Consider the following 20,708-nt stretch of genomic DNA (forward strand, 5'->3'; position numbering starts at 1 on the left):
CCTTTAAGAAATAGGATATCAAGAGTTTGAAAGACTATTAATACTATTACATAAGTAGACTATTAAATAAGTAGATAAATAAGACTATTATGTTCGACTACTACTGTTAAGACTTTAAAAATTAGACTCTTGTTGAGTCTAATTTTTATTATATACGGGGAGGTGTAATATCCCGACATCAACTCTGGAGATGGCGCTATAGATCGTCCGATTAAGTCCGCGAAATTTCAATCCGGTTTAAATAATTTAAATTATAAGACGTAATTTAGAGTCGAGAATTGAGGGAGAGAATACAATGAACAAGGGAAAACAATAAATTCTTAGTGAAAATAAGCTGTTGATGGGATTTTAGACTTGAGTGTTTGGGTCTGGGATTTGTTAGAATATTTTATGAGTTTCCAAATTCTTGTGGAGTAAACATTTTTTCTAGATGTTAAATTTGAGGGGTGGATTTATTTGACAGGTTGAGTCCCTCACTCGACACGATCTCAAGTTCTGTTTATATCAGCAGTTTTACGGGGTCATGTGCGTAACACGTGTGGTGCCCTTTGTTCATTGTATTCGGGTGAGTCCCTCCAGGACGAAAGTCAGCGACGCAAAATACTCCCCTTTTCTCCTTTTCACTTCTCCGTTTTTCTTTTCCCTTTTCTCAGGGCCTAGTTTGCGTGCGCAACTTTTAGATTAGTGGGGGTTGTTAGACCCAACCCTTGGAAGCTTAAGTTTAAGATAAGTCAGTTCCTGATCAAGCCTTCTGCTTGCCGTTTCTCTCTTCAATTTGATTAGTTCACAAGTATTGAGTTTATTTTTAGATCATTTTGAATTTCGAATTTAATAAAATAAAGTGTGTTCAGTGCTCCCTAAATCATCAGTGTTTACCTTATTTCATTTATCCTACCCCACATAAATAATCCTCAATTATTAAATTAAATCTGATGGAGTGCTCATCAGAGCTTTGGCGGTCAACGTTCCCACACTCAAAACTGGCGCTGAATTCCTGAATTGGCGCTAGAGTTCCCCCTAGTTACATAGTTGGAACGATTGGGACGTAACAGTGGACCCAGCGCCACATGTACAGCTTACCTTTTTGTCTCGACAGTTGAATCCCTGCACACCGGTGCTCTCAACGTCTGAAAATTCTCTCTACAGTTGATCATTTGTACAGTTGAGAAAGTACAAACGGAGCCCCCCGCGGAGAACCATGAAAATAACGAAAGGGTTTCCACTGGGATATATTCTCTTTATAACAAGCATTCATAGGCGAAGGCGTTTTTTCTCCGTCCTATCGTACTCGACCCCTGTAAAATCCCTGTGTCTAAATAAAAGAAAAAAAACAAAAAAAAAAAACAAAAAATCACATATATGTATGTATTAATCAAACCTGTGGTTTTATTTGTGTTTAGTCTAAGGGCAAATCGAAGGAGAGCATTAAAAGATATAGAAAATTTGGTGATAACGAAGGTGGGCTTGAGCAGGCCATTTGCTTTTAATGATCCTTGAAACGTCATTTCAATGTGTTTATTTAATACCGATAGAAAAAGTGACAAGTGAACAGAGTGTTGAGAGAATTATTTTCACAACTGAGAAATGGATGAGTAAAATACTATTTCTATGTTGCAATGAAATTAGTTGTGAATAATCCAGCAGTACTCATTTGGAAAATTTGGAGTGTGCGAGGTTTTCCCTGGTCAGTGAATTATACGTGTATCATGTCAAATTATAACCAACTAAATGTTTAACGCTCGCAAAAATAATCCATTTTTTCAGAGCAACTTTGCACTGGAAATGTTCAGTAAGCGTGCATTATACATGGTACGTTCATGGACATTGTGTGAAGGTGTAAAGTTATTGATGAAGGACTATTAACAGCATTTTCAGTGTTTTTTCACATTTTTTCCTTTATTCTCTGGCGACGTCATTCAGAACTAGTGTGAGTGTATTTTTTCCTGATTTTTTAAATTAATACGTCATGTGCCTAAGTTGTTTATTAAATTTTTCCGTGTAGTGGGTCAATAATGGGCAATAGCTCTTTTGGAGAGTATCGCAATCACATTCGTCCCTTATAAATTCCGGAACATTTTCTTAATTTCTCCTGTACCATGTTGACCATATTTGTCCGTGTTGCAGGGGGTTAGGGACTTGTTTTTTTTTCTTTTATCATTTCGTGCTCGTGTGCATTCGTCTTTACGAACCAAGACCGTTCAACTCTTTTCCACTCACGGATTTCTCCTTGAGAACCGGAGGACAGCCTCTACAATCGACGTTTCACTATTGCTTTGGAATTCCCTCATTTTTCGTATTTCTGTGTTTCTCGGAGGCCTGTGCTAATGTCAATGTAACTGAATAGCATTTCTCAAGTAGAAATCTTATGCTTTTATTTTATTTTAGTGACTAAAAATAATTGAACTTGATATTGTTGTTTTCCTTGTCAACGGTTTTCTCGAATGACCGATAGTCCATGTGTCGTTGTGGTTGATCTAATTGCAGATGTCTGCCTTAACTTATCTTTATTTTACGGCTGAAAAGTTGTGTGCGTTGTGTTATTATTGTAATTATTCAATATAAATAGAGAACTCAGTGGATTTAAAACAATGATAATTTTTATCGATAATTTACAATTTCTACGGAACAGAGACGTATTGACTTTTAATACGTATTCATTTTTGATAGTTTAAGAACTGTCGTATTTATAAAAGTAAGAGAAAGCTTTTAATTGCAGAAAATGTGTTACCATAGAACGGACAGCCGATGGAAAAAATAAATATTGGATTTGATTTTTCAGATCGTTATGGGGAGTTCCGAGGAGCCAACGAGCCTCCAGTCTATTTGCCATTTGCATGCATCTGAACTTTTTCCAAAACACGCTCATTTTGAAACTGAAGATCCGTCATTGTCAGTACCATTTACTCCTCTCAGCGGTGAGTGCGTTGTCGCACTTGGACGGACTTTTGATGGAATATTAGCGCTATCGAACTACAGACTTTATTTGCAACTCAGTCAGACTTGTTATAATATCCCACTTGGCCTGATTGAACAATTAGAAGTCAAAGAGATATTTTACCTTCACATAGGATGTAAAGATGCTCGTTCAGTGAGTTGTGCATTTTCAACGAATGAACACTGCTTAGAGTGGTTTAAGCGTCTTCACAAAGTGACTTATCCCAGAAAGAGTGTAGAGGATATTTTTGCCTTCAGCTATTATGCCTGGTCAATGGAGGACGGCAAGGATTATCCGAGACTCGGGAAAGATACAAATTCTTACATTGCTACTTTCAATGCAGAAGTGGAACGATTGAAATTCAATCTCCATGGAAGTTGGCGTATAAGTCAAATAAATAAAGATTATTGCATGTGTCCATCATATCCTCCTCAACTTTTAGTGCCAGCTTGCATTACTGATGAAATTCTAGAGACAGTAGCTAAATTTCGGAGTTCCCGAAGGATTCCTGCCGTTGTTTGGCGACATGTGACCAATGGGGCAGTGATTGCCCGTAGTAGTCAACCAGAGGTAGGATGGCTGGGATGGCGAAGTCCTGAAGACGAAGATTTATTGAAAGCTCTGTCAGATGCGTGTTCTTACGATCGTGGAGAATTAACCCTCGAATCACCAATAAATTATTCCGATCCCGGTGATGACCCCGTGACACCAAACACCCCCAAGAAGGTTCTCATTGTCGATGCAAGATCTTATACAACAGCTGTTGCAAACAGAGCACGGGGCGGTGGTTGCGAGTGCCCAGAGTATTACCCAAGTTGTGACATACAATTTATGAATTTACCAAATATACATTCAATCAGAAAGAGTTTCCACGCTGTCAGACAACTCTGCGCATCGGACGCTGATCAGCCCAATTGGTTGAGCCTTTTGGAAGGTACCAGGTGGCTTCAACATATGTCTGGTCTTCTTCGCGCTGCTGTCACTGTTGCATCAGCCATTGAGCGCGATGGTAGACCAGTTCTTGTTCATTGCAGCGATGGCTGGGATCGTACACCACAAATTGTCGCTCTCGCTCAGATATTACTTGATCCTTATTATCGCACCATGGAGGGCTTTCAAATACTTTGCGAGAGAGAATGGTTAGACTTCGGACACAAATTTTCCGATCGATGTGGCCAAACTGTTGGCTGTGAGGATCTCAATGAGCGCTGCCCGGTTTTCCTTCAGTGGTTGGATTGTGTGCATCAACTTATCAAACAGTTCCAGTGCAGTTTTCAAATGTCTTCAACCTATATCGTAAGTCTTTAATATAATGTTTTTTTTTTCTAATGACTACTTCCTTCTATAATTCTCTTGTTCTTTCAAATTCCAGGTAAAACTTGCGCAGCATACATACTCTCAATTATTTGGAACATTTTTGTGTAATACTAGACAGGAGCGATTGCAATCGAGGGTCAGAGAACATACCTTCTCCGTTTGGCGTTTTCTCAATTCAAATGCTTTCGTTAATCATCTTTATTCACCTTCAAAAAATGTGGTAATTCTAAGATATAATAATTTTCTTAGTGAAAGAGAGCAGCTTTTCCCATTTCTTCTCCTTTTTGCCATGATTTAACCGCTCTTTTCCGAAGTATTTTCCCTAAGGAATCTGTGAGAAAGTCTTTTTTAATTCTATTTTTATAATTCATTGGAATATTCCATTTTTTAATTTATAAAATTAAATTTATTTATATATTCAGATGAAGCAATAGAAAAAGAGTTACTATCTCATTGAAATGATCAAAATCGGACAAATCATAGCGTTTGAGATTGACAAGGAGATGAACAAATTGTGTAATTTAAAAAAAAATATTTGTTAACTCTGAAAATTTAATTTATCATCATTACAACTTTCTCCAACTTTCTAATCATACGAGTCAAATTTCTCTTTACCTTTTTACATCTAATATTCACTAAATTTACATCTCTAGATAGATGGCGCTTATTGAATTACTGATTTTTTTCTTGTTGTGACACTATGTTTTTTTGTTTGAAGGTCTTGTGGCCAAATTGCAATGTCCGTGATCTTGTTCTTTGGTCGGAAGTATATTTGGGTTCTATGGAGATGTCGCCGAAGCCGGACAAACAGCGAGTATCTGTTATTGATATCGAGCTAGGTGAAAACGAAGAACCCCAGGGGCAGATGACGAAGACCCGTTCCTATGGTGATTTAATTCAGGCCCAGGATCACGTGGCGTTTCTTCATCGTAGACTGAGCGATCCCAGTATTTCCATTGAAAAGTAAATCGACTTTTTAATTTACAATATCTGATAAATAATAAATTTGTTAAATCATTGTTTTTCACTGGCTACTTTAATCATTTGAAGAAAAAAAAAGGGAGAGATTAGTTCATGGCAGAGCCCTTGCTTTTTCCCACAATAAGGTAATCCTCTACTGTGCTCTATTCTTCTTCTACTTTTATAGAAAATTTGATTCGATGAGCCTCGCGAATGAATCAGATAAGACTGAAGATGTACACACGGATGAGATTGTATGTAGAGAAGACACAAAGCCACTACGATCTGATCCTCATAACGAGAATTATCCTACGTCTCAGGTGATCAATGATTTACCAGCCAATATCTCAGTGGACAGTTCGACTGACACTTTGATACCAAATACTGAACCGTCTATAGTTCACTCTAATGGAGGGAAACACACGTAAGGACCTGCACATCATGATAATTGATCGTCCAATTCATGTGGAAACGATTTTTTTTTTGTTATGTTCTTGAAAGACGTCACTTTCTAAGCATGTGTCACGCTCCTAAAACGTCCATTTTCTATAAATTACAATGAAAAAAGTCATTCAATACTGATGAGACAAATAGATTTGGCTCGAAAGATTTTATCATCCGTTTTCGACTCGGAAGATTTTATCATCTGTTTTCGACTCGTGCTATAACTCTCTGACAATCCGAAATCTATTTTTCTGGAATGATATCGAAATATACCAATTTTTTTTACACTTAACACAGATTACAAGCGACATCCCTCCAGACTGGACATGCAATTTCTTTGACAGAGAATCACGGAATGAATCGCCATCAAGGTTCATGCAATTGTTCAAACCAAGAAGGCAGCGATGTCAGTGACACCAGTGCAGGATTAGCTTCAAGGACACCGAGCAGTAATTGTCCAGCATCACCAATCCATCATGACTTGGGCCTTGACAGTCCTGACAGTTTAGACGATGTTGATGGACTCCCAGTGATTCATTGTGATATTCAATTGCGTGTTCAACAAATCATCGTCGAACACAAGGTCAGAAACATGTGATTTAGTAATGCATTAATCTTTCAATGGCTCTCTAATTTCCCTTCGTTAGGTGAAAGAGGAGGCCTTGAGAAAGGAATTACACACAACACGGCTGGCGCTTATACAAAAAGTCTGCACGAATTATAGTCCAGATACCGATCGTATTGATGAAATTGTAAGTAATAAGAATTTGTTGATGGATTTTGAAAATTTATTGAGGAATGTATTTTTTTCTTAGGCTTCATTGGCCGATTCCGTAGGAAGCACGGCCGACAATGGTGAATCATTACCCTCTGATATGTCCTGGGAGGCTGTGGAAGAGCTTGGACCGGTTCCAACTTTGTGGGTGCCGGATCATGCTGTTAACAGGTGTATGGGCTGCGATACAGAATTCTGGCTCGGTCGGCGGAAGCATCATTGCCGGTAAATGATTACTTGAAAAGCGTTTTTTCCAGACTTCCCGAACCTTAATTAGTGATATTGAGTAGCCGTTGACCCAAGATTTCAAAACTCAAAAGTATAATTAAATTAGGTTTTTCTTTATTATTTGTTCCCGATTAAAGAGCTTGGAATCTATACATACAACTCTCTAAAATGAAAAAAATGAATCCCTTAATTGAATGTAATACATTCGATAATGTTTCAGATGTTGTGGCAAAATATTTTGCGCAGATTGCTCTGAAAATTCTACCCCTCTACCCTCCGAACAACTCTACAATCCCGTACGTGTCTGTAGTGACTGTTTTTCACGTCTTCATCATCACCATACCAGTTCATGTCAGTGTACACGTCATACTGGTAAATCTGACAATGACTCAACTAATGTCCCAGCAAGCTCAGAGATTACCCTGGTTTGCCCACGATCAAAAGTCATTCCAATATCAAAAGAGGGATGCGCCGAAGCCTCATTGCAGACCAATCACCAGGAACCACAAACATCTGCGGCAACGAGGCAGCCTGTCAATTGAACACCTCGTAATAAAAGCGAAATTATAAATAACAACAACAACAACAACAACAATAATCAAAGGAGGCGTTATGCTGCATACCTCGTGGTTGATGACGTTTTTCAGCTTTTCAAAAAGCAATGTAATTTTGGATTAAAATTTGAGAGATTTGAACGTCGTATTTATACATACACATTTGTAAACTAAAAAAAATCTATATAAATCTATAAAAACATTGGAGGGACATTCATCGCACTATGATCCAATGACGATCGAATATTTATTGATAGAATTAATAATATTTGTACGGTGGTGTGTATAGAATTGGTGATGGGTGGACGGAGAAAACAGAGTTGAAGGTGGAATCATATTTAACAATTATTAAAAGCAAAAAATAATTGGAGAATAATGTACAATAATTTTATTGTAATTTCACGTGGTTTTTACTTTTTTTTTGTTTGGTTTTATCCTTGAGGTATATTTATATACCTTGAGCGTTCGTGAAAATTGTAAATCATTTTTGTAGTGGACAATAGTAGGAAGGCGATTTATTTTATAGGCTGTGACAGACGTTTGAGAGCATGTTAATAATCCGATTGATGTGATGTTTGAGCAAAAAAAGAACCAAAAGAACGAATTATATATATCATTGTATTTCCATTTTATGGCTACCTCGAGTGGAAAAGAATTAGGCAATATTCGAGTGCTCTTTCTTTATTCGGTTTTTGATGGGCTAATTTTCACTGTACATTTTAATTGGTATTGATGCGCGGAACATTTAGTAGACGTAAATATTATGGTCATCTCATGAACGCAATTATTTCAAAAAACAACCTTTAATTAATAAAAACGAAAAATATATAAATATACTTAAAATTGGAACTGTTGAGATTATCTTCATCAACCCGTAATTATACCCAAAGACATGATTACGAGTCATATGATGCTACAACAATTGCCATGTTAAAAATATCCTACCAAAATCAACTTATCTACCAGTCAAAACAGTACTCAGTAAAAATTATGGAACAGTTACGCATTTTTTCACTGAACATTCCATAGTTTTCCTGAAAGTTTACTGAAATTGTGTGTAATTGCTTCGTCATTCTTACCGAATATTGTTTTAACTGACAGAATACGGCACAGGCACATAATTTTAAATCATTTTTCTGGTCGTGTAGTGACATGTTGAAATTTTTTCATAAAAGTTAACGTTGAAAATTCATTTTGACAGACATCTTTTTAGAGACGGAGTTTACGGGCAAATGAGAGTGAAAAAGAAATCCAAGATCGTTTTTACCCCGTCAGTTGAAGAATAATCAACAATAATAACATCTGCGACATATCAATACGTGCACTGCAGTCGTTTTACCAACAAATTATGACAGAAGTAATGTTCTATGAAAAAAAACATTGTCACCTAAGACGAATGATTAGTAAGATTGTAAAATACAACTTTCCTGACTTGAAGGTGGAAATTTTTCATACTTAAGATGGAGCTATTATGGGCATTTCTTGGAATCAATAGTAATATAATGGTAAAAAAATAGAATATCCCATTATTCAAGATCATGTTTGGTAACATTATTATGATCAGAATTACTCTGCAACTGATTATTTGTGTCTAGCAAATTGTTGAGAATAATTTTTATTTGGATTGTATAATGAAATACCTGGCACATCTATCTCATCTAATAATAGTATAAGATAACTTTTTTTCTTGAAAGAAATTGAAGCACTCTGGAGAAAAATAGTGCATTTCAAGATTAGCCGTGGATAACAGATTGTCTTTTCCCAAGTGCAAAGTACTCATTCGAGCTGAAAATGAGGGCGGTAAGAACGTGGGGAAGAATGATATGTTTTCCGTGGCACGACTTGGAAAGTTTCAGATAAAAAAACAAAAACCATTATTATTTTTTTAAACAAATAATAAAAGAAGGTTTAAAAAGCAGTTCCACTCCAAAAACATGAAGGAAACATGTTATATAGGATAACGTTATAATATTGGTATTCAATCATTGTGCTCAATTTTGTACAATGCGATTGGGCAGTTATTTTTTAATGGATTTTTTTTAATGAGCACCCCTGACCTTGGCCATGAAATTTGTGGTAAGAAGATTCTTACATTTTCTATTATTTACCATTCATATATATGTGCTACTGCCTAAGTGTGGGAGATACCAATAACACCTGCTAGATATGCATTATTCTATTTTTGTTTGAATATACTTGTCCCTGTTATTGGTCTCATAACATCGATCCAATTGATGCACTTGACCAGGGTAGAAATGCACGTGTTTACCAATGATAATGATCATATTTCATCCAACAGCACTGATCGAATGGTCAATAGTAATTATAATTCCCATTGACGAGATGCAAACACTGGGTTTATCATTTCGCTTCGATTCTCATCTCAACTCGACTCACAGTGAGTAATTTACTTCATAAAACGATAGTTCGCCATCAAGATAAAGGCCTGCGAGTCGTGTTTTCATTGTTATAACGAATGAAATCAAAATACACTCAGCAGACTTGTTTACAAATGGTGTGCAGGTGAGAGACAACAGTTGAAAGAGCATCAAATTTATTTTTAAAGCTTTATAAACGTATTCTTTCCATTCTTTGCATCGATCAAATATGCATGTGTCTTGGGATGTTATTAAACAAGCATTTCCAAAACCTAGTGAGTACAATTTTTCATCATTTTAAACGATTGAACCGCCAAGGTCCGCGATGATTGTGTAAGTGTCAGAGAATTGGAGGCACGCTAATGCACTCTGAGACAAACACTCATTCAGCTTAGTCATACGCTCGGTTTTTGGAATAAGTAAAATTCATTATCTGTTGTGCTCAATCAGATAACTCAATAATGATAAATGCCCAAAAATTACAAGAAAAAAAAAAGAATCCTTGCCGCGCATTAAAGTGGAACCGAAAATTACCGGGGTGGGCCTTTCAAAATATACAACTGATAGGCTGATATTTTGGAACATCATGTTATTTGAATGAATAGATAATTCCCTTAATAGGATTGATGACCAGTGCTAATGAAGGTGATACGGCTAAACACAAAGTAACAATGAATAAGCAAGTGAAATCGGATTTGTACCAGGGTCTCTTTCCCATTTACCACTTGAGTAAAGGATTTGGGCTATTACCAGTGAGATTCACTATCCAAGCAAGTGGGAGATATAATTCCAAGATTCACGTGCTTGAGATTATATACGGGTGAGCAAATCTACTATCTCTTGTACAGAGTTTAATGCTTTAGAATTTGAACAGGGTTTGTCTACTTTTGCTATTTATCTGCGCTGAAATTTGGGGCCTTTGGAGAGACCTCAGGGACGGATGGGTACACAGCACCAGGCTGAAGCATCAGACTGCGTTAAATGTTACCATTGGAGACGTCGTTGCCGTTGCTCTTTTAGCTGCTGTTGGAGTACTTGGGGCTCCTTTTCGGTGGAAGTACATTCAGGAGATTATGGGACGTCTGGTTGACGTAAGCTGAGTAATTTACAGAAGAGAAAAAAAGAACAAAATATAAAAAAAACATTCACTGAGTAATTATAATTTATCATTTGTATTTTGTGGATTTTCATTTTGTCTGTAGGCCGACGAAAGGATTGGATTTATCAACGCAAAAAAAACACGGAGATTCGCAATAATCATCACCGGAGGTGCACTTGTTTATTTGATAACAATATCTTCTCTTGATGTTTATGTTTGGGACATGCAAACTAAACTGAAAAGAAAAATGCCTGACAAAGGTCCCATCAACTACTCTCCCATATATTTTCTATACATGCAGGCGTTAATGATTGAAATACAATACACCATTACTACCTACAACCTGAACGAACGTTTCTTGAGACTGAATAAGAATTTGGAAACTTTATTGAAAACTGGAAGGAATCTCTCGGAAAAAGATGTCAACTTCAGTAGTGAATGCAAGGATCAGAATGAATTTTTAACATATCCACGGGCCGGAATAGAAGCAAGACCTGCAAGGGTCTTTAGAACGCCCAAAGTATCAGACTGGATGGCTGGTGATGGAGGCAAGAACTATTTATTTTAGATTGACTATTGTATCTCTTTTCTTGTCTGGGGTATCAGTTTTTCTGTAATCTGATGTATCTGTATTTTGGTCACGTTATGGATATTCATGAATTTTCCTCAGATGGCCCACACAGGTATTATTTATTTTAGAAAATGGATGATCTACCCACTCTTTCCTATTTTTCATGGTGGATATACGGTCATTCTCTTGTACATGTTTTAGAATATTCGTGAGAATAGCTGATTATAAATTATAACCAACATGCACAGTAAAATTTTTGCAAATAAATAAATAAATATGGCTCAAGAAAATTTCATGCTCCATCCATATCTAGATTACAAGTTATATCTAAATGACACACATACGTGTGCAAAACTGTGCACTTATTCAATTTGCATATGTTGAATTGTCAAAAGTGTTAGAGAAAAGTATGTGTTAAATTCACCGGTATTCGATTAGATCGATATTGTTCAATTTTTCAAAGTTCCTCAATTACTACAACATACTAGTACTATCCAATTAAAATTTTAAAGCATCTTTAGGGGATTAAATAGATGTATTTGATCGGTTTAGCTATGGTAAAAGTCAGCGCGGGGGGTGCAAATGCCGGTAGATACTTTGTTCATTTTATTTTCGGCGCTTTTGGTGGTTTAATAGTTTTGTTTGAATTGTCTGTTTGTGAATAATTTACTTGTACTCCCATTACAAAGTGGTTTTGAAGAAAATTTTGTCATGATTTTAGAAACTCGTGAAACAACAGACACAATCTCTCAATTGATAAATGTGCACTCATCGATTTGCGACACCAACGTACTCCTCAACAAGGCATTTGGGTTACCAATCCTCGTGGTTACGATTACTTGTTTACTCCACTTGATTATCACTCCCTACTTCTTGATGATGGAAGCAAACAGCGACAAAGAGGCATTATTCATTGCTGTACAATTCGCCTGGTGTGCATTCCATGTATTTAGGATGTTGATAGTAGTTCAGCCTTGTTATGCAACAACAACAGAATCAAAAAGAACAGCGGTGTTAGTCAGTCAGTTACTTACTTATCATTGGGAACCTTATGTGAGGAAACAACTTGAACTCTTCTCGCTCCAGCTTCTGCACAGACCATTGGACTTCACTGCTTGTGGACTCTTTTCTTTAGATCGGGCTCTAATCACTTCGGTATCTATATCAAAGTTCTTTTATTTTATCTTCCGTTGTTAGACACTTGTTTCCTTTATTTTCGTAACGAATATGAATATGAAATGTGATGATAATGACGATAATGATATTGACCTTTAATACATGACTAATTTCCGATAAATATGGGACGAGAAATTCTATTGATTCGACGGTTGCATGAGAACGGAACTGTTGTATTTTTCTTTGGGGCTTGTCAACATTCCACAGCGGGAGGATAAAATTGTAAATTTGTTATTGTTGAAAAATATTCTGAATAGGAAGTGGAAGAAATGTGTTTAGGGAAAATGGAACTGATCCGGCTTTTCTTTTCTGCAGACCAACGTAAGAACAACGGCCATGTGTTGATCACTTGAGTTGTGGGTTCTTTCGCTAGTTGTAGTGGATAAATGTCAGGAAAGATTTGGAAAATGAAATGGTTCGGTGGGATGTACAATTGGTCTTTCACATTGTATTCAACCGTTACATGTTTTTTGGTCCTAAATTCCTAAATGAAATGTGACTTGGAGTTTATTTATCACTTGAATCAGAGGATTTGAAAGTCATGTGAAAGGATTTTAGGTGATTGAAATTTTAAAACAATTTTAGAAAAATTGAATATTTCAAATGTAATGTTCTTCCGATACAAACATGCTTCCATGAGTTAAAAAACGTTTCGCACTCGTGTCGGAATATACTTTCTATTCCAACGCACAGGCTAAGTTTTTACGTGATTAGAGATAATGCAAAGATAAGCTAGCATTCATCTCTCTTTCTCTTTATCAAGTTGAATATCGTTCACATATCGTAAAACGGAAGGCCCATATTTGTTATGAATCTCATGCGATAACGAACGGATATACAGTCTTTTTTACTGATAATGCAGATTATAATGTCGGTGATATGGTACCCATCCAAAAGCTAATGATGGCACTGCCCATCATGGATGAAAAGGGTTTTCAAACGTATTGGAGTTCGATATTGCCAGCAGTAAAATTTGTTTATCCCAAAATTTTAATCACTCATTTCCTATTTTTGACTTTCTTATAGATGGCCGGTGCAGTTACCACATATCTAGTTATTCTCATCCAATTTCAAAAAGCCGATGACACCAAAGATGCAAATAATATGTTGAAGAATGCCACTCTTCTGCTTCAAAATGTGTCGTCATTACACAATTCAACGGGTGTGAAGACTCCATAGAATCTGACCCATAAACCGAAAGTACCGGTTATAAATACCGGTCTGAATTATAATGATTCTTGCAATAGATTTATCTTGTAAAAAGTGGCTCCTCTTCAATCTACTAAAAAACTCATGTGATGGCACAAGATGTAGAAATTTATGTCTTAATTCTAGTCCTTAGTATCATAGGAAATGATCAAATGAAAAACACTTTGTTATTGAAAAAGAATACAAAAAGTAATAAATTTAAGTAAGCAGAACATGCAACAGATATAGCATTATCAAAAAAAATCCGGACTGAAAATGATTGCAAAGATTAAGACATTATCTAGTTTTATTTTCCTGTGTGAATGCTGTGCTCCAGCACACGCTGAATTCAAACTTGGCTCGCACTACATCTGTTCATATGAGATTAACCAATAAAACCCAAAATTTAGGGATAGTTTGATATGATTTGTTTAAAGTAATCATTAGTATCTCCGATATCTAAACTTATGGTATATCAAAATAGACGAGCAACGTTCCACAGCCCAGGGATCTAATAGTATTTTAGTATATTTTGATACAAGTTCGATGCAGTGGTAAAGAGTGCAATTTTGGTGGCTCGTGGCGAAAGTGACGGCTACCAATCACACAAGTTAAAACCCTTCGTCGCACGTAGATCCGAATAATCTCTCCCCTCGAAAAGAATGTTGGCAACTACACCTCAGAAAACAACTTGATCTCCACCAAGTGCTTGACATCTTCGTCTTCGGACCGGATATCAATTTGGCACATGGGAAATGTTGATCTGTTTTCCAAGCTTAAGGACGAAAAGTGGTATTCTGTTAGTGATGTTACGCTCAGCGAGTGTCGGGAAGAGCCTCTTCGTTTAATAATAAACGAAAATCCTTTTTTCGCCAACGACTGAACGTTGGTGTGATGGCAAAAATGCTAATTTCACGTAACCAATCTATTCCATGCTATTGTTGTTTTTTTATTACGTGAGACGTTATGCAATAGGTTTGGAAAAGTATATCAGACAATGCGAAATTTTATATCCACATAGATTCATTACTTATTTGAAAACTGTAAAAATACATCATAATAAGATCAAGTTTTCTGTTTATAAAATAATAAAAAGTATAACAGAGAACATTTAAATATACTATGGATAACGTTACATTTTTTGGGTTGGTTGGCTTTCTTCTTTCTTCTCCTTTATTTTTATAAAGACACTTAAGCATTTTATTTTGACTTATTTTTTTCTATAGTATACTATAGAACTGTACTGTAAAATTATATTGATCGTCAAAAATTGTTGTTAAGAATTATTATCGTTAAACAAATTTCATACCAGTTTTGTTCCGGTGAAAAATGATTATAGATTCTCCATTCCAATATGACATGTTCTCAATCACCGAAGAGATTATAGGGTTTAATAGATGTATCCTCAACATTAAAGTTGGCTTTATTTTCAACCATTTCCAATAGCTTCTCATATGCGAATGTTACTTCTTTGAAATTGTTTTCATGTTTAGTTTTTTCCGCTTCAGTAGTATGCACTACGCGATTGAGATAATGTAGAAGTTCTTTGTGGTCATAAACGTCTTTGATTTCTTGGAGCGATGAATCTTTCCTCACGCCCAGGATTTCGTAAGGATCTTTCCCTAAGAAAGATACAACTTGTTCGGTAGCGTCATTGATCAATTGTCTGCAGTCGGAATCCATGGGGTTTAACGTTAGAACGTAGGTAAAGTCAGCAATAGCTTCCTTATGTTTGTTAATCAGCATGTAACATTTGCCGCGTTGTTTCAGAGCATAATGATTATTAGCATCATTGCGTATGACGTGTTCGTACTCTGCGATTGCTTGTCTATATTTCTTCATGTTCCAAGATGCTTGACCCATGTTGAAGTATAATTTGATTTTCATGTTCACGTGGTCAGGATCGATTTCCAAAGCTGATGAATAGTAATTGTGGGCTGCTTCAAAGTTTTTATTCAAAAATGCGTCGTTTCCACGCGTTTTCTTCTCCGATATTCTCCGTGCTTTCTGTAAGAAATTATGTATTAGAACTAATAGAAGAAACTCATTTAGTTGTATTGTACTATTCAAAGGTTTGGAAAATTTTTCCGTTTACTACCAAACAAAGTCGTCTTTTCGTTTACAAGTAAATGAAAAGGCACTTCGACGTGGAAAAACAATTCAATAAATACTACTCCAAGTTTCCCTGGCTTGGAATGAGTTTGTCGAATTCCTACTTCCCACGATAATTTTCAGGCACTGGTGATAATACTATTGAAAATTCTCTCCAACTTTTCTTAAATATTTCCCTCATTCAGATTCTAGGCAATCAAAGCGTAGTATTTGAAACTGTCAAAGAGTTTTATAAGAATGACACAATGCATAAACAGCGAAGCAGACTCGGTCGACAATCGGATTTTCTTTACAGGTTTTTACTCCCTTCCAATTTATCTGAGATAACGGACTATTCAACTGTGATTTCACAAAAAAATATCCATAGACCTCTCAAAGTCCCAACAGTACAATACATGTTTTTATAGATGGACATTTGGTCGTAGACCCTGAATGGTGTGCCAAACGCTCAGGCCCAAAGGGCTATAACCACATGCCTAGAACCCTTGTAAAAAAGGCCCGAGACTAGAGAGTAATTTTCTTGCACTATATTCAATATAATAAAATCATATCTTTATAGGACCTGTGCGGGAATTTTTCGAAGCGTTATAAGATACATTTTCGGGCTTGAAACAAAGACGTTCTATGCCTGGATCGACCGCCGATGGCATAGCATAAAGATACCGAGAAAATACTTGGGACTAGGATGATGTTGCATGGGATTATTTTATATAAACAAATGACGAATGCTGGGACGGAAATTTACGTCAATGGGCCTAGCAACGCGGGCAACAGCACAATTAGCGTCTTCCGCCGATTATTTATTAAAATCAATGCAATTCGGTTTGCGTTCATCTTTATTAGTATTTCGTTAATCAACTCTACAATATACGAGTATTATTTCGAATTGGAAGAATTATTTGAATGAAGTTATTTCAATACTCCTACACACTTGTAAAATATTTCCTACAGACCCGATTAGATTTTAAATGAATATGATCCAGTAGTTTTTCGACAGTATTTGCTTCAAAGGTTCTCCACTTATTCGAAAAATAATAATGATAATACATTTTTTTTTCAATCACATATAAAAAGCATTGTTCTTATCAAATTCTGGATAAAACCCAGCTCCAGTTTCCTTGGAATAATAATGAGGAGTAGAAATTTAGACGATTTTTCGCAAACGAATAACGCGATCGAGCTCGCCCGTGACGCAGTTAAAACATTTTCGTGTAATGTCAATCTAACTGAATTCTGATAGAAACCGGTCCGATGACTTTATCCTTATCATATTTAAGGTATCAAACTTAGGAAGGTCACACAGATAAATATATTGATAATTCTTCGACTGCTGAACGTACCTCATAAAAATCACGAATTTTGCAATGATCAAGATCGAGTTTCAGGAGTTCCTCAAAATATTTCGCAGCAGTATCGATATCCAAATGGTACTTCTTGATCCCCAAGATATACTTAGCGTTCAAATTATTGCAGTCTTTCTCCAAAATCTTCTCCACAATGTTTTCACTTTCATTGTATTGTTTCAATAGTGCCATATACTCAGCCTTTTTTATTTTCAGCGATAAATTCTCGGAACTGATAGCCAAGCTCGCACACACATTCGCCAGAGCCTCTTTATAGTTCTTATTCTTCGCCGCTAAACTCTCACACTGATTGTACCCTTGCAGTTTGTTGAATTTTTCTTCTTCGATGATTAATACTTCGTTCTCGGGATCGAATTTACGTAATTTCTTAATGTATATCTCTGCTTCCATTGTGCACCCTAGGATATTTGCGCACTTTAATAGACGGCAGTAGCCTTCAACAGATGAGGGATCTAACTCGATTACTTTCGAAGAATCGGCAAAGGCGTGTTCGTATTGCTTCGACATCATATAGAAGCTCGATCGATTGTTGTAGTTCTGTGGATCCTTTGGGGATAAATTTATCAATTTGGAATAGTAGTTTATATTCTGCTCAAATATGTCGTCATTCGATTGTTTAGTTTGATCTTCAGACTTTATTGCGCTCTTCGGCGTATATTGGACTGTCTGTTCCCCATAAGAGTTCTCTTTGAATTTATTAACATTGTTATTATGTGTGGGTGGATTTGATCGGTGATGTGATTTTTCACCTGTTTGACGTCTCACCGATGTTGCAGGGTTCGGTATCATGCAGTTCGTCTTTTTGAAGAGACAATATTTCGTCAAATGACCAATTTTTCCGCACGTTTTGCATATCTTGTCGTCCGCTGGGCAGTAATGCGTTCGTTTCCAAATAGCGCCACATTTTATGCAGGCTTTAACAGGTATTCCTCGCCCCTTGGATTTCTGAGAAGAATCCTCTTCTTGCATTTCAATTGTGGAGTTCGATGCTGTGGATTATGAATTTACTTCGATAAGATGGGTGACGTGACAATGCTTTGTTATTGTATAGCTGATAGACCAAGTTGATTAATGTTGCACGATCAACACAACACTGTGCAGTCAATTTTTCACTCAAGTCTGCCACCGAGATTCGAGCTTCGTATTCCCTTATGCCATACAATATAATGGTGGGAGAACCATCAACCGATGATTATAACCCTACCAGTACGGCAACTGCGAAATGAAAGACACGAGCATCGAATATAACCAGACAGTCGAAGCGATTAATCATCCTTATGAATCAGATTCACAGAAAGTGAAGATTATTTTTAATACATCATATATTTTACTACGAGCGCAGAAAAATACCATCACTTTTTTCACGATCGATTATAAGATGATTTTTTTTCCATTACAAGTTGAGGAAAAGTGACGTTTTAGGCAACAAGACATTAGCTGGTCATTCTTATTTCAAATCTAATATACGCTTGAAAAATTTCCTATAATTATAGGAATCCCAATTCTAAGGTGCATGAAAACCGCCTCAATAAATTCTATGATAAACAGACAGACATCTAATGGGATAGATATACAACTTAGGATAACTAGATGGCCATCTATTGGCTTTGGATGCTACTGAATACAGTCAACTGAATATGAATAGCCCAGATGGTTTATAGAACTTTTCACTATTATTTACAAAAGAGGATAGTCCAAATATTGATAAAGTATTTAAGGATAATCCGGGAATCTAGAAAAAGAGAACAGGAAAAAACTTTCCACACTGCTGTAAGGCATGCTTAATTTATTATGGAATTTTGAAAAAGAGGTCATCTAACTTATGTGTTCTTATAGAATTGAATGAAAAAAAAAAAGTAAATCCATGGAAAGTCGCAGGGGAAATTATCTATCTTTGAACACAGCTGGAAGTGCTAGTCATAGTAATAGCAAAGAAAACTGAAAAACGATATTCCTGGGCACGTAACTCGAATAAGCAGCAATGCTATTAGAAACATCGTCCACGCGAGGGTAGTGCGGTAAATAAATTGAAAATTCAAGTTTTCGTCACAAAATGTACATCACTTCCTTTCCACCCCAATCGTGCAAGTCAACTATTGGACTTTCTTGTCCTGGTCTAATTGTCAAAGTGTTGAGATCTTCTGACATGGTGTTATGATGAGTGGCTGTATTATTAGACCTTCAATCAATCTTCATATAAAATTAATAATCATATAGGCATATGTATATCAAATCGACATAACTTTTTACTATGTTGAATACGCTCACTCCCCATAATTCGCACTTGTAATCAGTTCTCCTGCAAAGCAAATCAAAAAGCTATATTACTTTATGTTACTTTAGTATATTATCGGAGAGTACCCATCGCTAGTGTAAATCAGTTGGAGCAAGTATGAAAAATCCTAACAAACTGAACTATCGACGACGTTGTTACGTTTTTACATGGATTTATATATTTTAATTTATATGAATGAAACTTTGAACTAAAAACGGCTTTACTTGAAAAAAAAATTGCGGAATATCACAGGAATTTTCAATTGGGAGAAGAAAAAATTCTTTCTTCAATGATTGGATTGATTTCCCATCTTTGATCTTAACTCGATTGTCCTTGAGGACACCAATATGCGGAAACCTTAATTTCATCTGTAGAAGAAAACTTCCATCCACTTCCATATTCCATATGCACATTTCGTTAATGTCTCAATTCGTGGATTTACAAATACAATATCACCAGTCAATGTAACTATACCGACTTCCCCTTTCCCCCCATATCGTAGTGTTTCTCTTCTATAATACAAGTAAAATTACGTAGATCTGCAACGAACATTGATCATTAAAGTAAAATCACAAAATGTATGTTTGCCAACGAAAATATTTGCAATTGTAGTGGTTCCAAATTGTTTCATTTTTCTTCACTATGCTCTACGGTAATTCATTTTTGTTTTTATACTAATAGAAAGGCAATATAAGTAATACAAGTCCAAGAGTCACTCGAGAGGGGTAAATTGCAGCATCACAAGAGTGAAATGCCAGTAATAAGTTGTAGTAAGTATAACAATTCAATGAACGAGATGAGTTGAATGATGAGTAGAATCACGTAGATGAAACAAATGAATAAATCGCCAGAGTAATTTATGAATGATACATTGGAAAATCATTTAAGACAAACAGAAGCTATGGTAAGAATATTCAGATGAATCAAATAGTAGTGACAGTCTTACGTCAAAGTATTTTCAAACTTATGATGTTTCTTACCTTTTCTTGAATAATCCGTGTGATTAGGCAACCGTTGTTCTATCCTAAGATTGTTTCATTCTTAGCCTCATTTTAATCATTTTTTTAACGGAATTTGCCACAAGGAATTTTTAAGTAACAAGTAACTCTGGCACGCAGACCTTTAGCTTTCGTAGTGAGGTTCCTTCCGTAATGAAAGATCAATCGTACTCAATGCATGTTACAAAGAGAACATAAGTCATGGACGGCCCTAACGTAATGGAATAATGTATTATACAGGTCTGCATAACTGCAACCCTCTAATACCTGCCAGAAAAATTTCTTTCCGTTGCTAAATGTTCAAAGTGAAATATTCAATGAATTTTCCAAGATG

The 20,708-nt window shown here is 36.1% G+C and overlaps 3 protein-coding genes across 13 annotated transcripts; 2 read left to right on the top strand and 1 right to left on the bottom strand.

The window, feature by feature from the left end:
• Positions 1-1,224: 1,224 nt before the first annotated feature.
• On the top strand, positions 1,225-8,056 carry LOC135168151 (myotubularin-related protein 3). 7 transcript variants are annotated; one of them, XM_064132074.1, is made up of 10 exons: positions 1,237-1,684; positions 1,765-1,809; positions 2,780-4,231; positions 4,308-4,472; positions 4,971-5,215; positions 5,400-5,636; positions 5,954-6,239; positions 6,304-6,408; positions 6,472-6,656; positions 6,880-8,056. In XM_064132074.1, exons 2-10 carry the CDS (start codon positions 1,783-1,785, stop codon positions 7,199-7,201), a joined length of 3,024 nt encoding a protein of 1,007 aa, XP_063988144.1. In that variant the 5' UTR covers positions 1,237-1,684; positions 1,765-1,782; the 3' UTR covers positions 7,202-8,056. The 7 variants fall into 7 exon arrangements, with proteins under 7 accessions (XP_063988148.1, XP_063988144.1, XP_063988145.1 ...); XM_064132075.1 differs by having other exon boundaries at positions 1,238-1,684; positions 1,765-1,927; XM_064132078.1 differs by lacking the exon at positions 1,765-1,809 and having other exon boundaries at positions 1,225-1,361.
• LOC135168152 (dnaJ homolog subfamily C member 7 homolog) lies at positions 7,621-20,346 on the bottom strand. 3 transcript variants are annotated; one of them, XR_010299994.1, is made up of 4 exons: positions 17,078-20,346; positions 14,935-15,632; positions 12,296-14,400; positions 7,621-10,687 (listed from the first exon to the last, which is right to left on the bottom strand). XR_010299994.1 is itself a non-coding variant. In XM_064132080.1 (2 exons), exons 1-2 carry the CDS (start codon positions 18,068-18,070, stop codon positions 14,991-14,993), a joined length of 1,635 nt encoding a protein of 544 aa, XP_063988150.1. In that variant the 5' UTR covers positions 18,071-20,345; the 3' UTR covers positions 14,631-14,990. The 3 variants fall into 3 exon arrangements, 1 of the variants encoding a protein (XP_063988150.1); XR_010299993.1 differs by lacking the exons at positions 7,621-10,687; positions 12,296-14,400 and adding an exon at positions 14,631-14,868; XM_064132080.1 differs by lacking the exons at positions 7,621-10,687; positions 12,296-14,400 and having other exon boundaries at positions 14,631-15,632; positions 17,078-20,345.
• LOC135168153 (gustatory receptor for sugar taste 43a-like) lies at positions 9,164-13,617 on the top strand. Of its 3 annotated transcripts, XM_064132081.1 has the most exons (8): positions 9,164-9,289; positions 9,513-9,611; positions 9,852-9,866; positions 10,213-10,411; positions 10,466-10,682; positions 10,794-11,238; positions 11,983-12,416; positions 13,464-13,617. In XM_064132081.1, exons 1-8 carry the CDS (start codon positions 9,256-9,258, stop codon positions 13,614-13,616), a joined length of 1,596 nt encoding a protein of 531 aa, XP_063988151.1. In that variant the 5' UTR covers positions 9,164-9,255; the 3' UTR covers position 13,617. The 3 variants fall into 3 exon arrangements, with proteins under 3 accessions (XP_063988151.1, XP_063988152.1, XP_063988153.1); XM_064132082.1 differs by lacking the exon at positions 9,852-9,866; XM_064132083.1 differs by lacking the exons at positions 9,164-9,289; positions 9,513-9,611; positions 9,852-9,866 and adding an exon at positions 9,634-9,736.
• Positions 20,347-20,708: the final 362 nt, after the last annotated feature.

The sequence above is a fragment of the Diachasmimorpha longicaudata genome, chromosome 12 (genome assembly GCF_034640455.1).
Source record: "Diachasmimorpha longicaudata isolate KC_UGA_2023 chromosome 12, iyDiaLong2, whole genome shotgun sequence".
NCBI classification, from domain to species: domain Eukaryota; kingdom Metazoa; phylum Arthropoda; class Insecta; order Hymenoptera; family Braconidae; genus Diachasmimorpha; species Diachasmimorpha longicaudata.

Bases quoted from the DNA above. Each gene is read 5' to 3' on its own strand.
- LOC135168151 (XM_064132074.1), top strand. From the start codon at position 1,783: ATGTTCAGTAAGCGTGCATTATACATG. The intron at 5,216-5,399 runs GTAAATCGACTT...CTACTTTTATAG, and splicing joins CCCAGTATTTCCATTGAAAA to AAAATTTGATTCGATGAGCC. The intron at 5,637-5,953 runs GTAAGGACCTGC...CACTTAACACAG, and splicing joins TCTAATGGAGGGAAACACAC to ATTACAAGCGACATCCCTCC.
- LOC135168152 (XM_064132080.1), bottom strand. From the start codon at position 18,070: ATGCAAGAAGAGGATTCTTCTCAGAAATCCAAGGGGCGAGGAATACCT. The intron at 15,633-17,077 runs GTACGTTCAGCA...AATTTCTTACAG, and splicing joins AAATTCGTGATTTTTATGAG to AAAGCACGGAGAATATCGGA.
- LOC135168153 (XM_064132081.1), top strand. From the start codon at position 9,256: ATGAGCACCCCTGACCTTGGCCATGAAATTTGTG. The intron at 11,239-11,982 runs GCAAGAACTATT...TCATGATTTTAG, and splicing joins CTGGATGGCTGGTGATGGAG to AAACTCGTGAAACAACAGAC. The intron at 12,417-13,463 runs GTATCTATATCA...ACTTTCTTATAG, and splicing joins ATCGGGCTCTAATCACTTCG to ATGGCCGGTGCAGTTACCAC.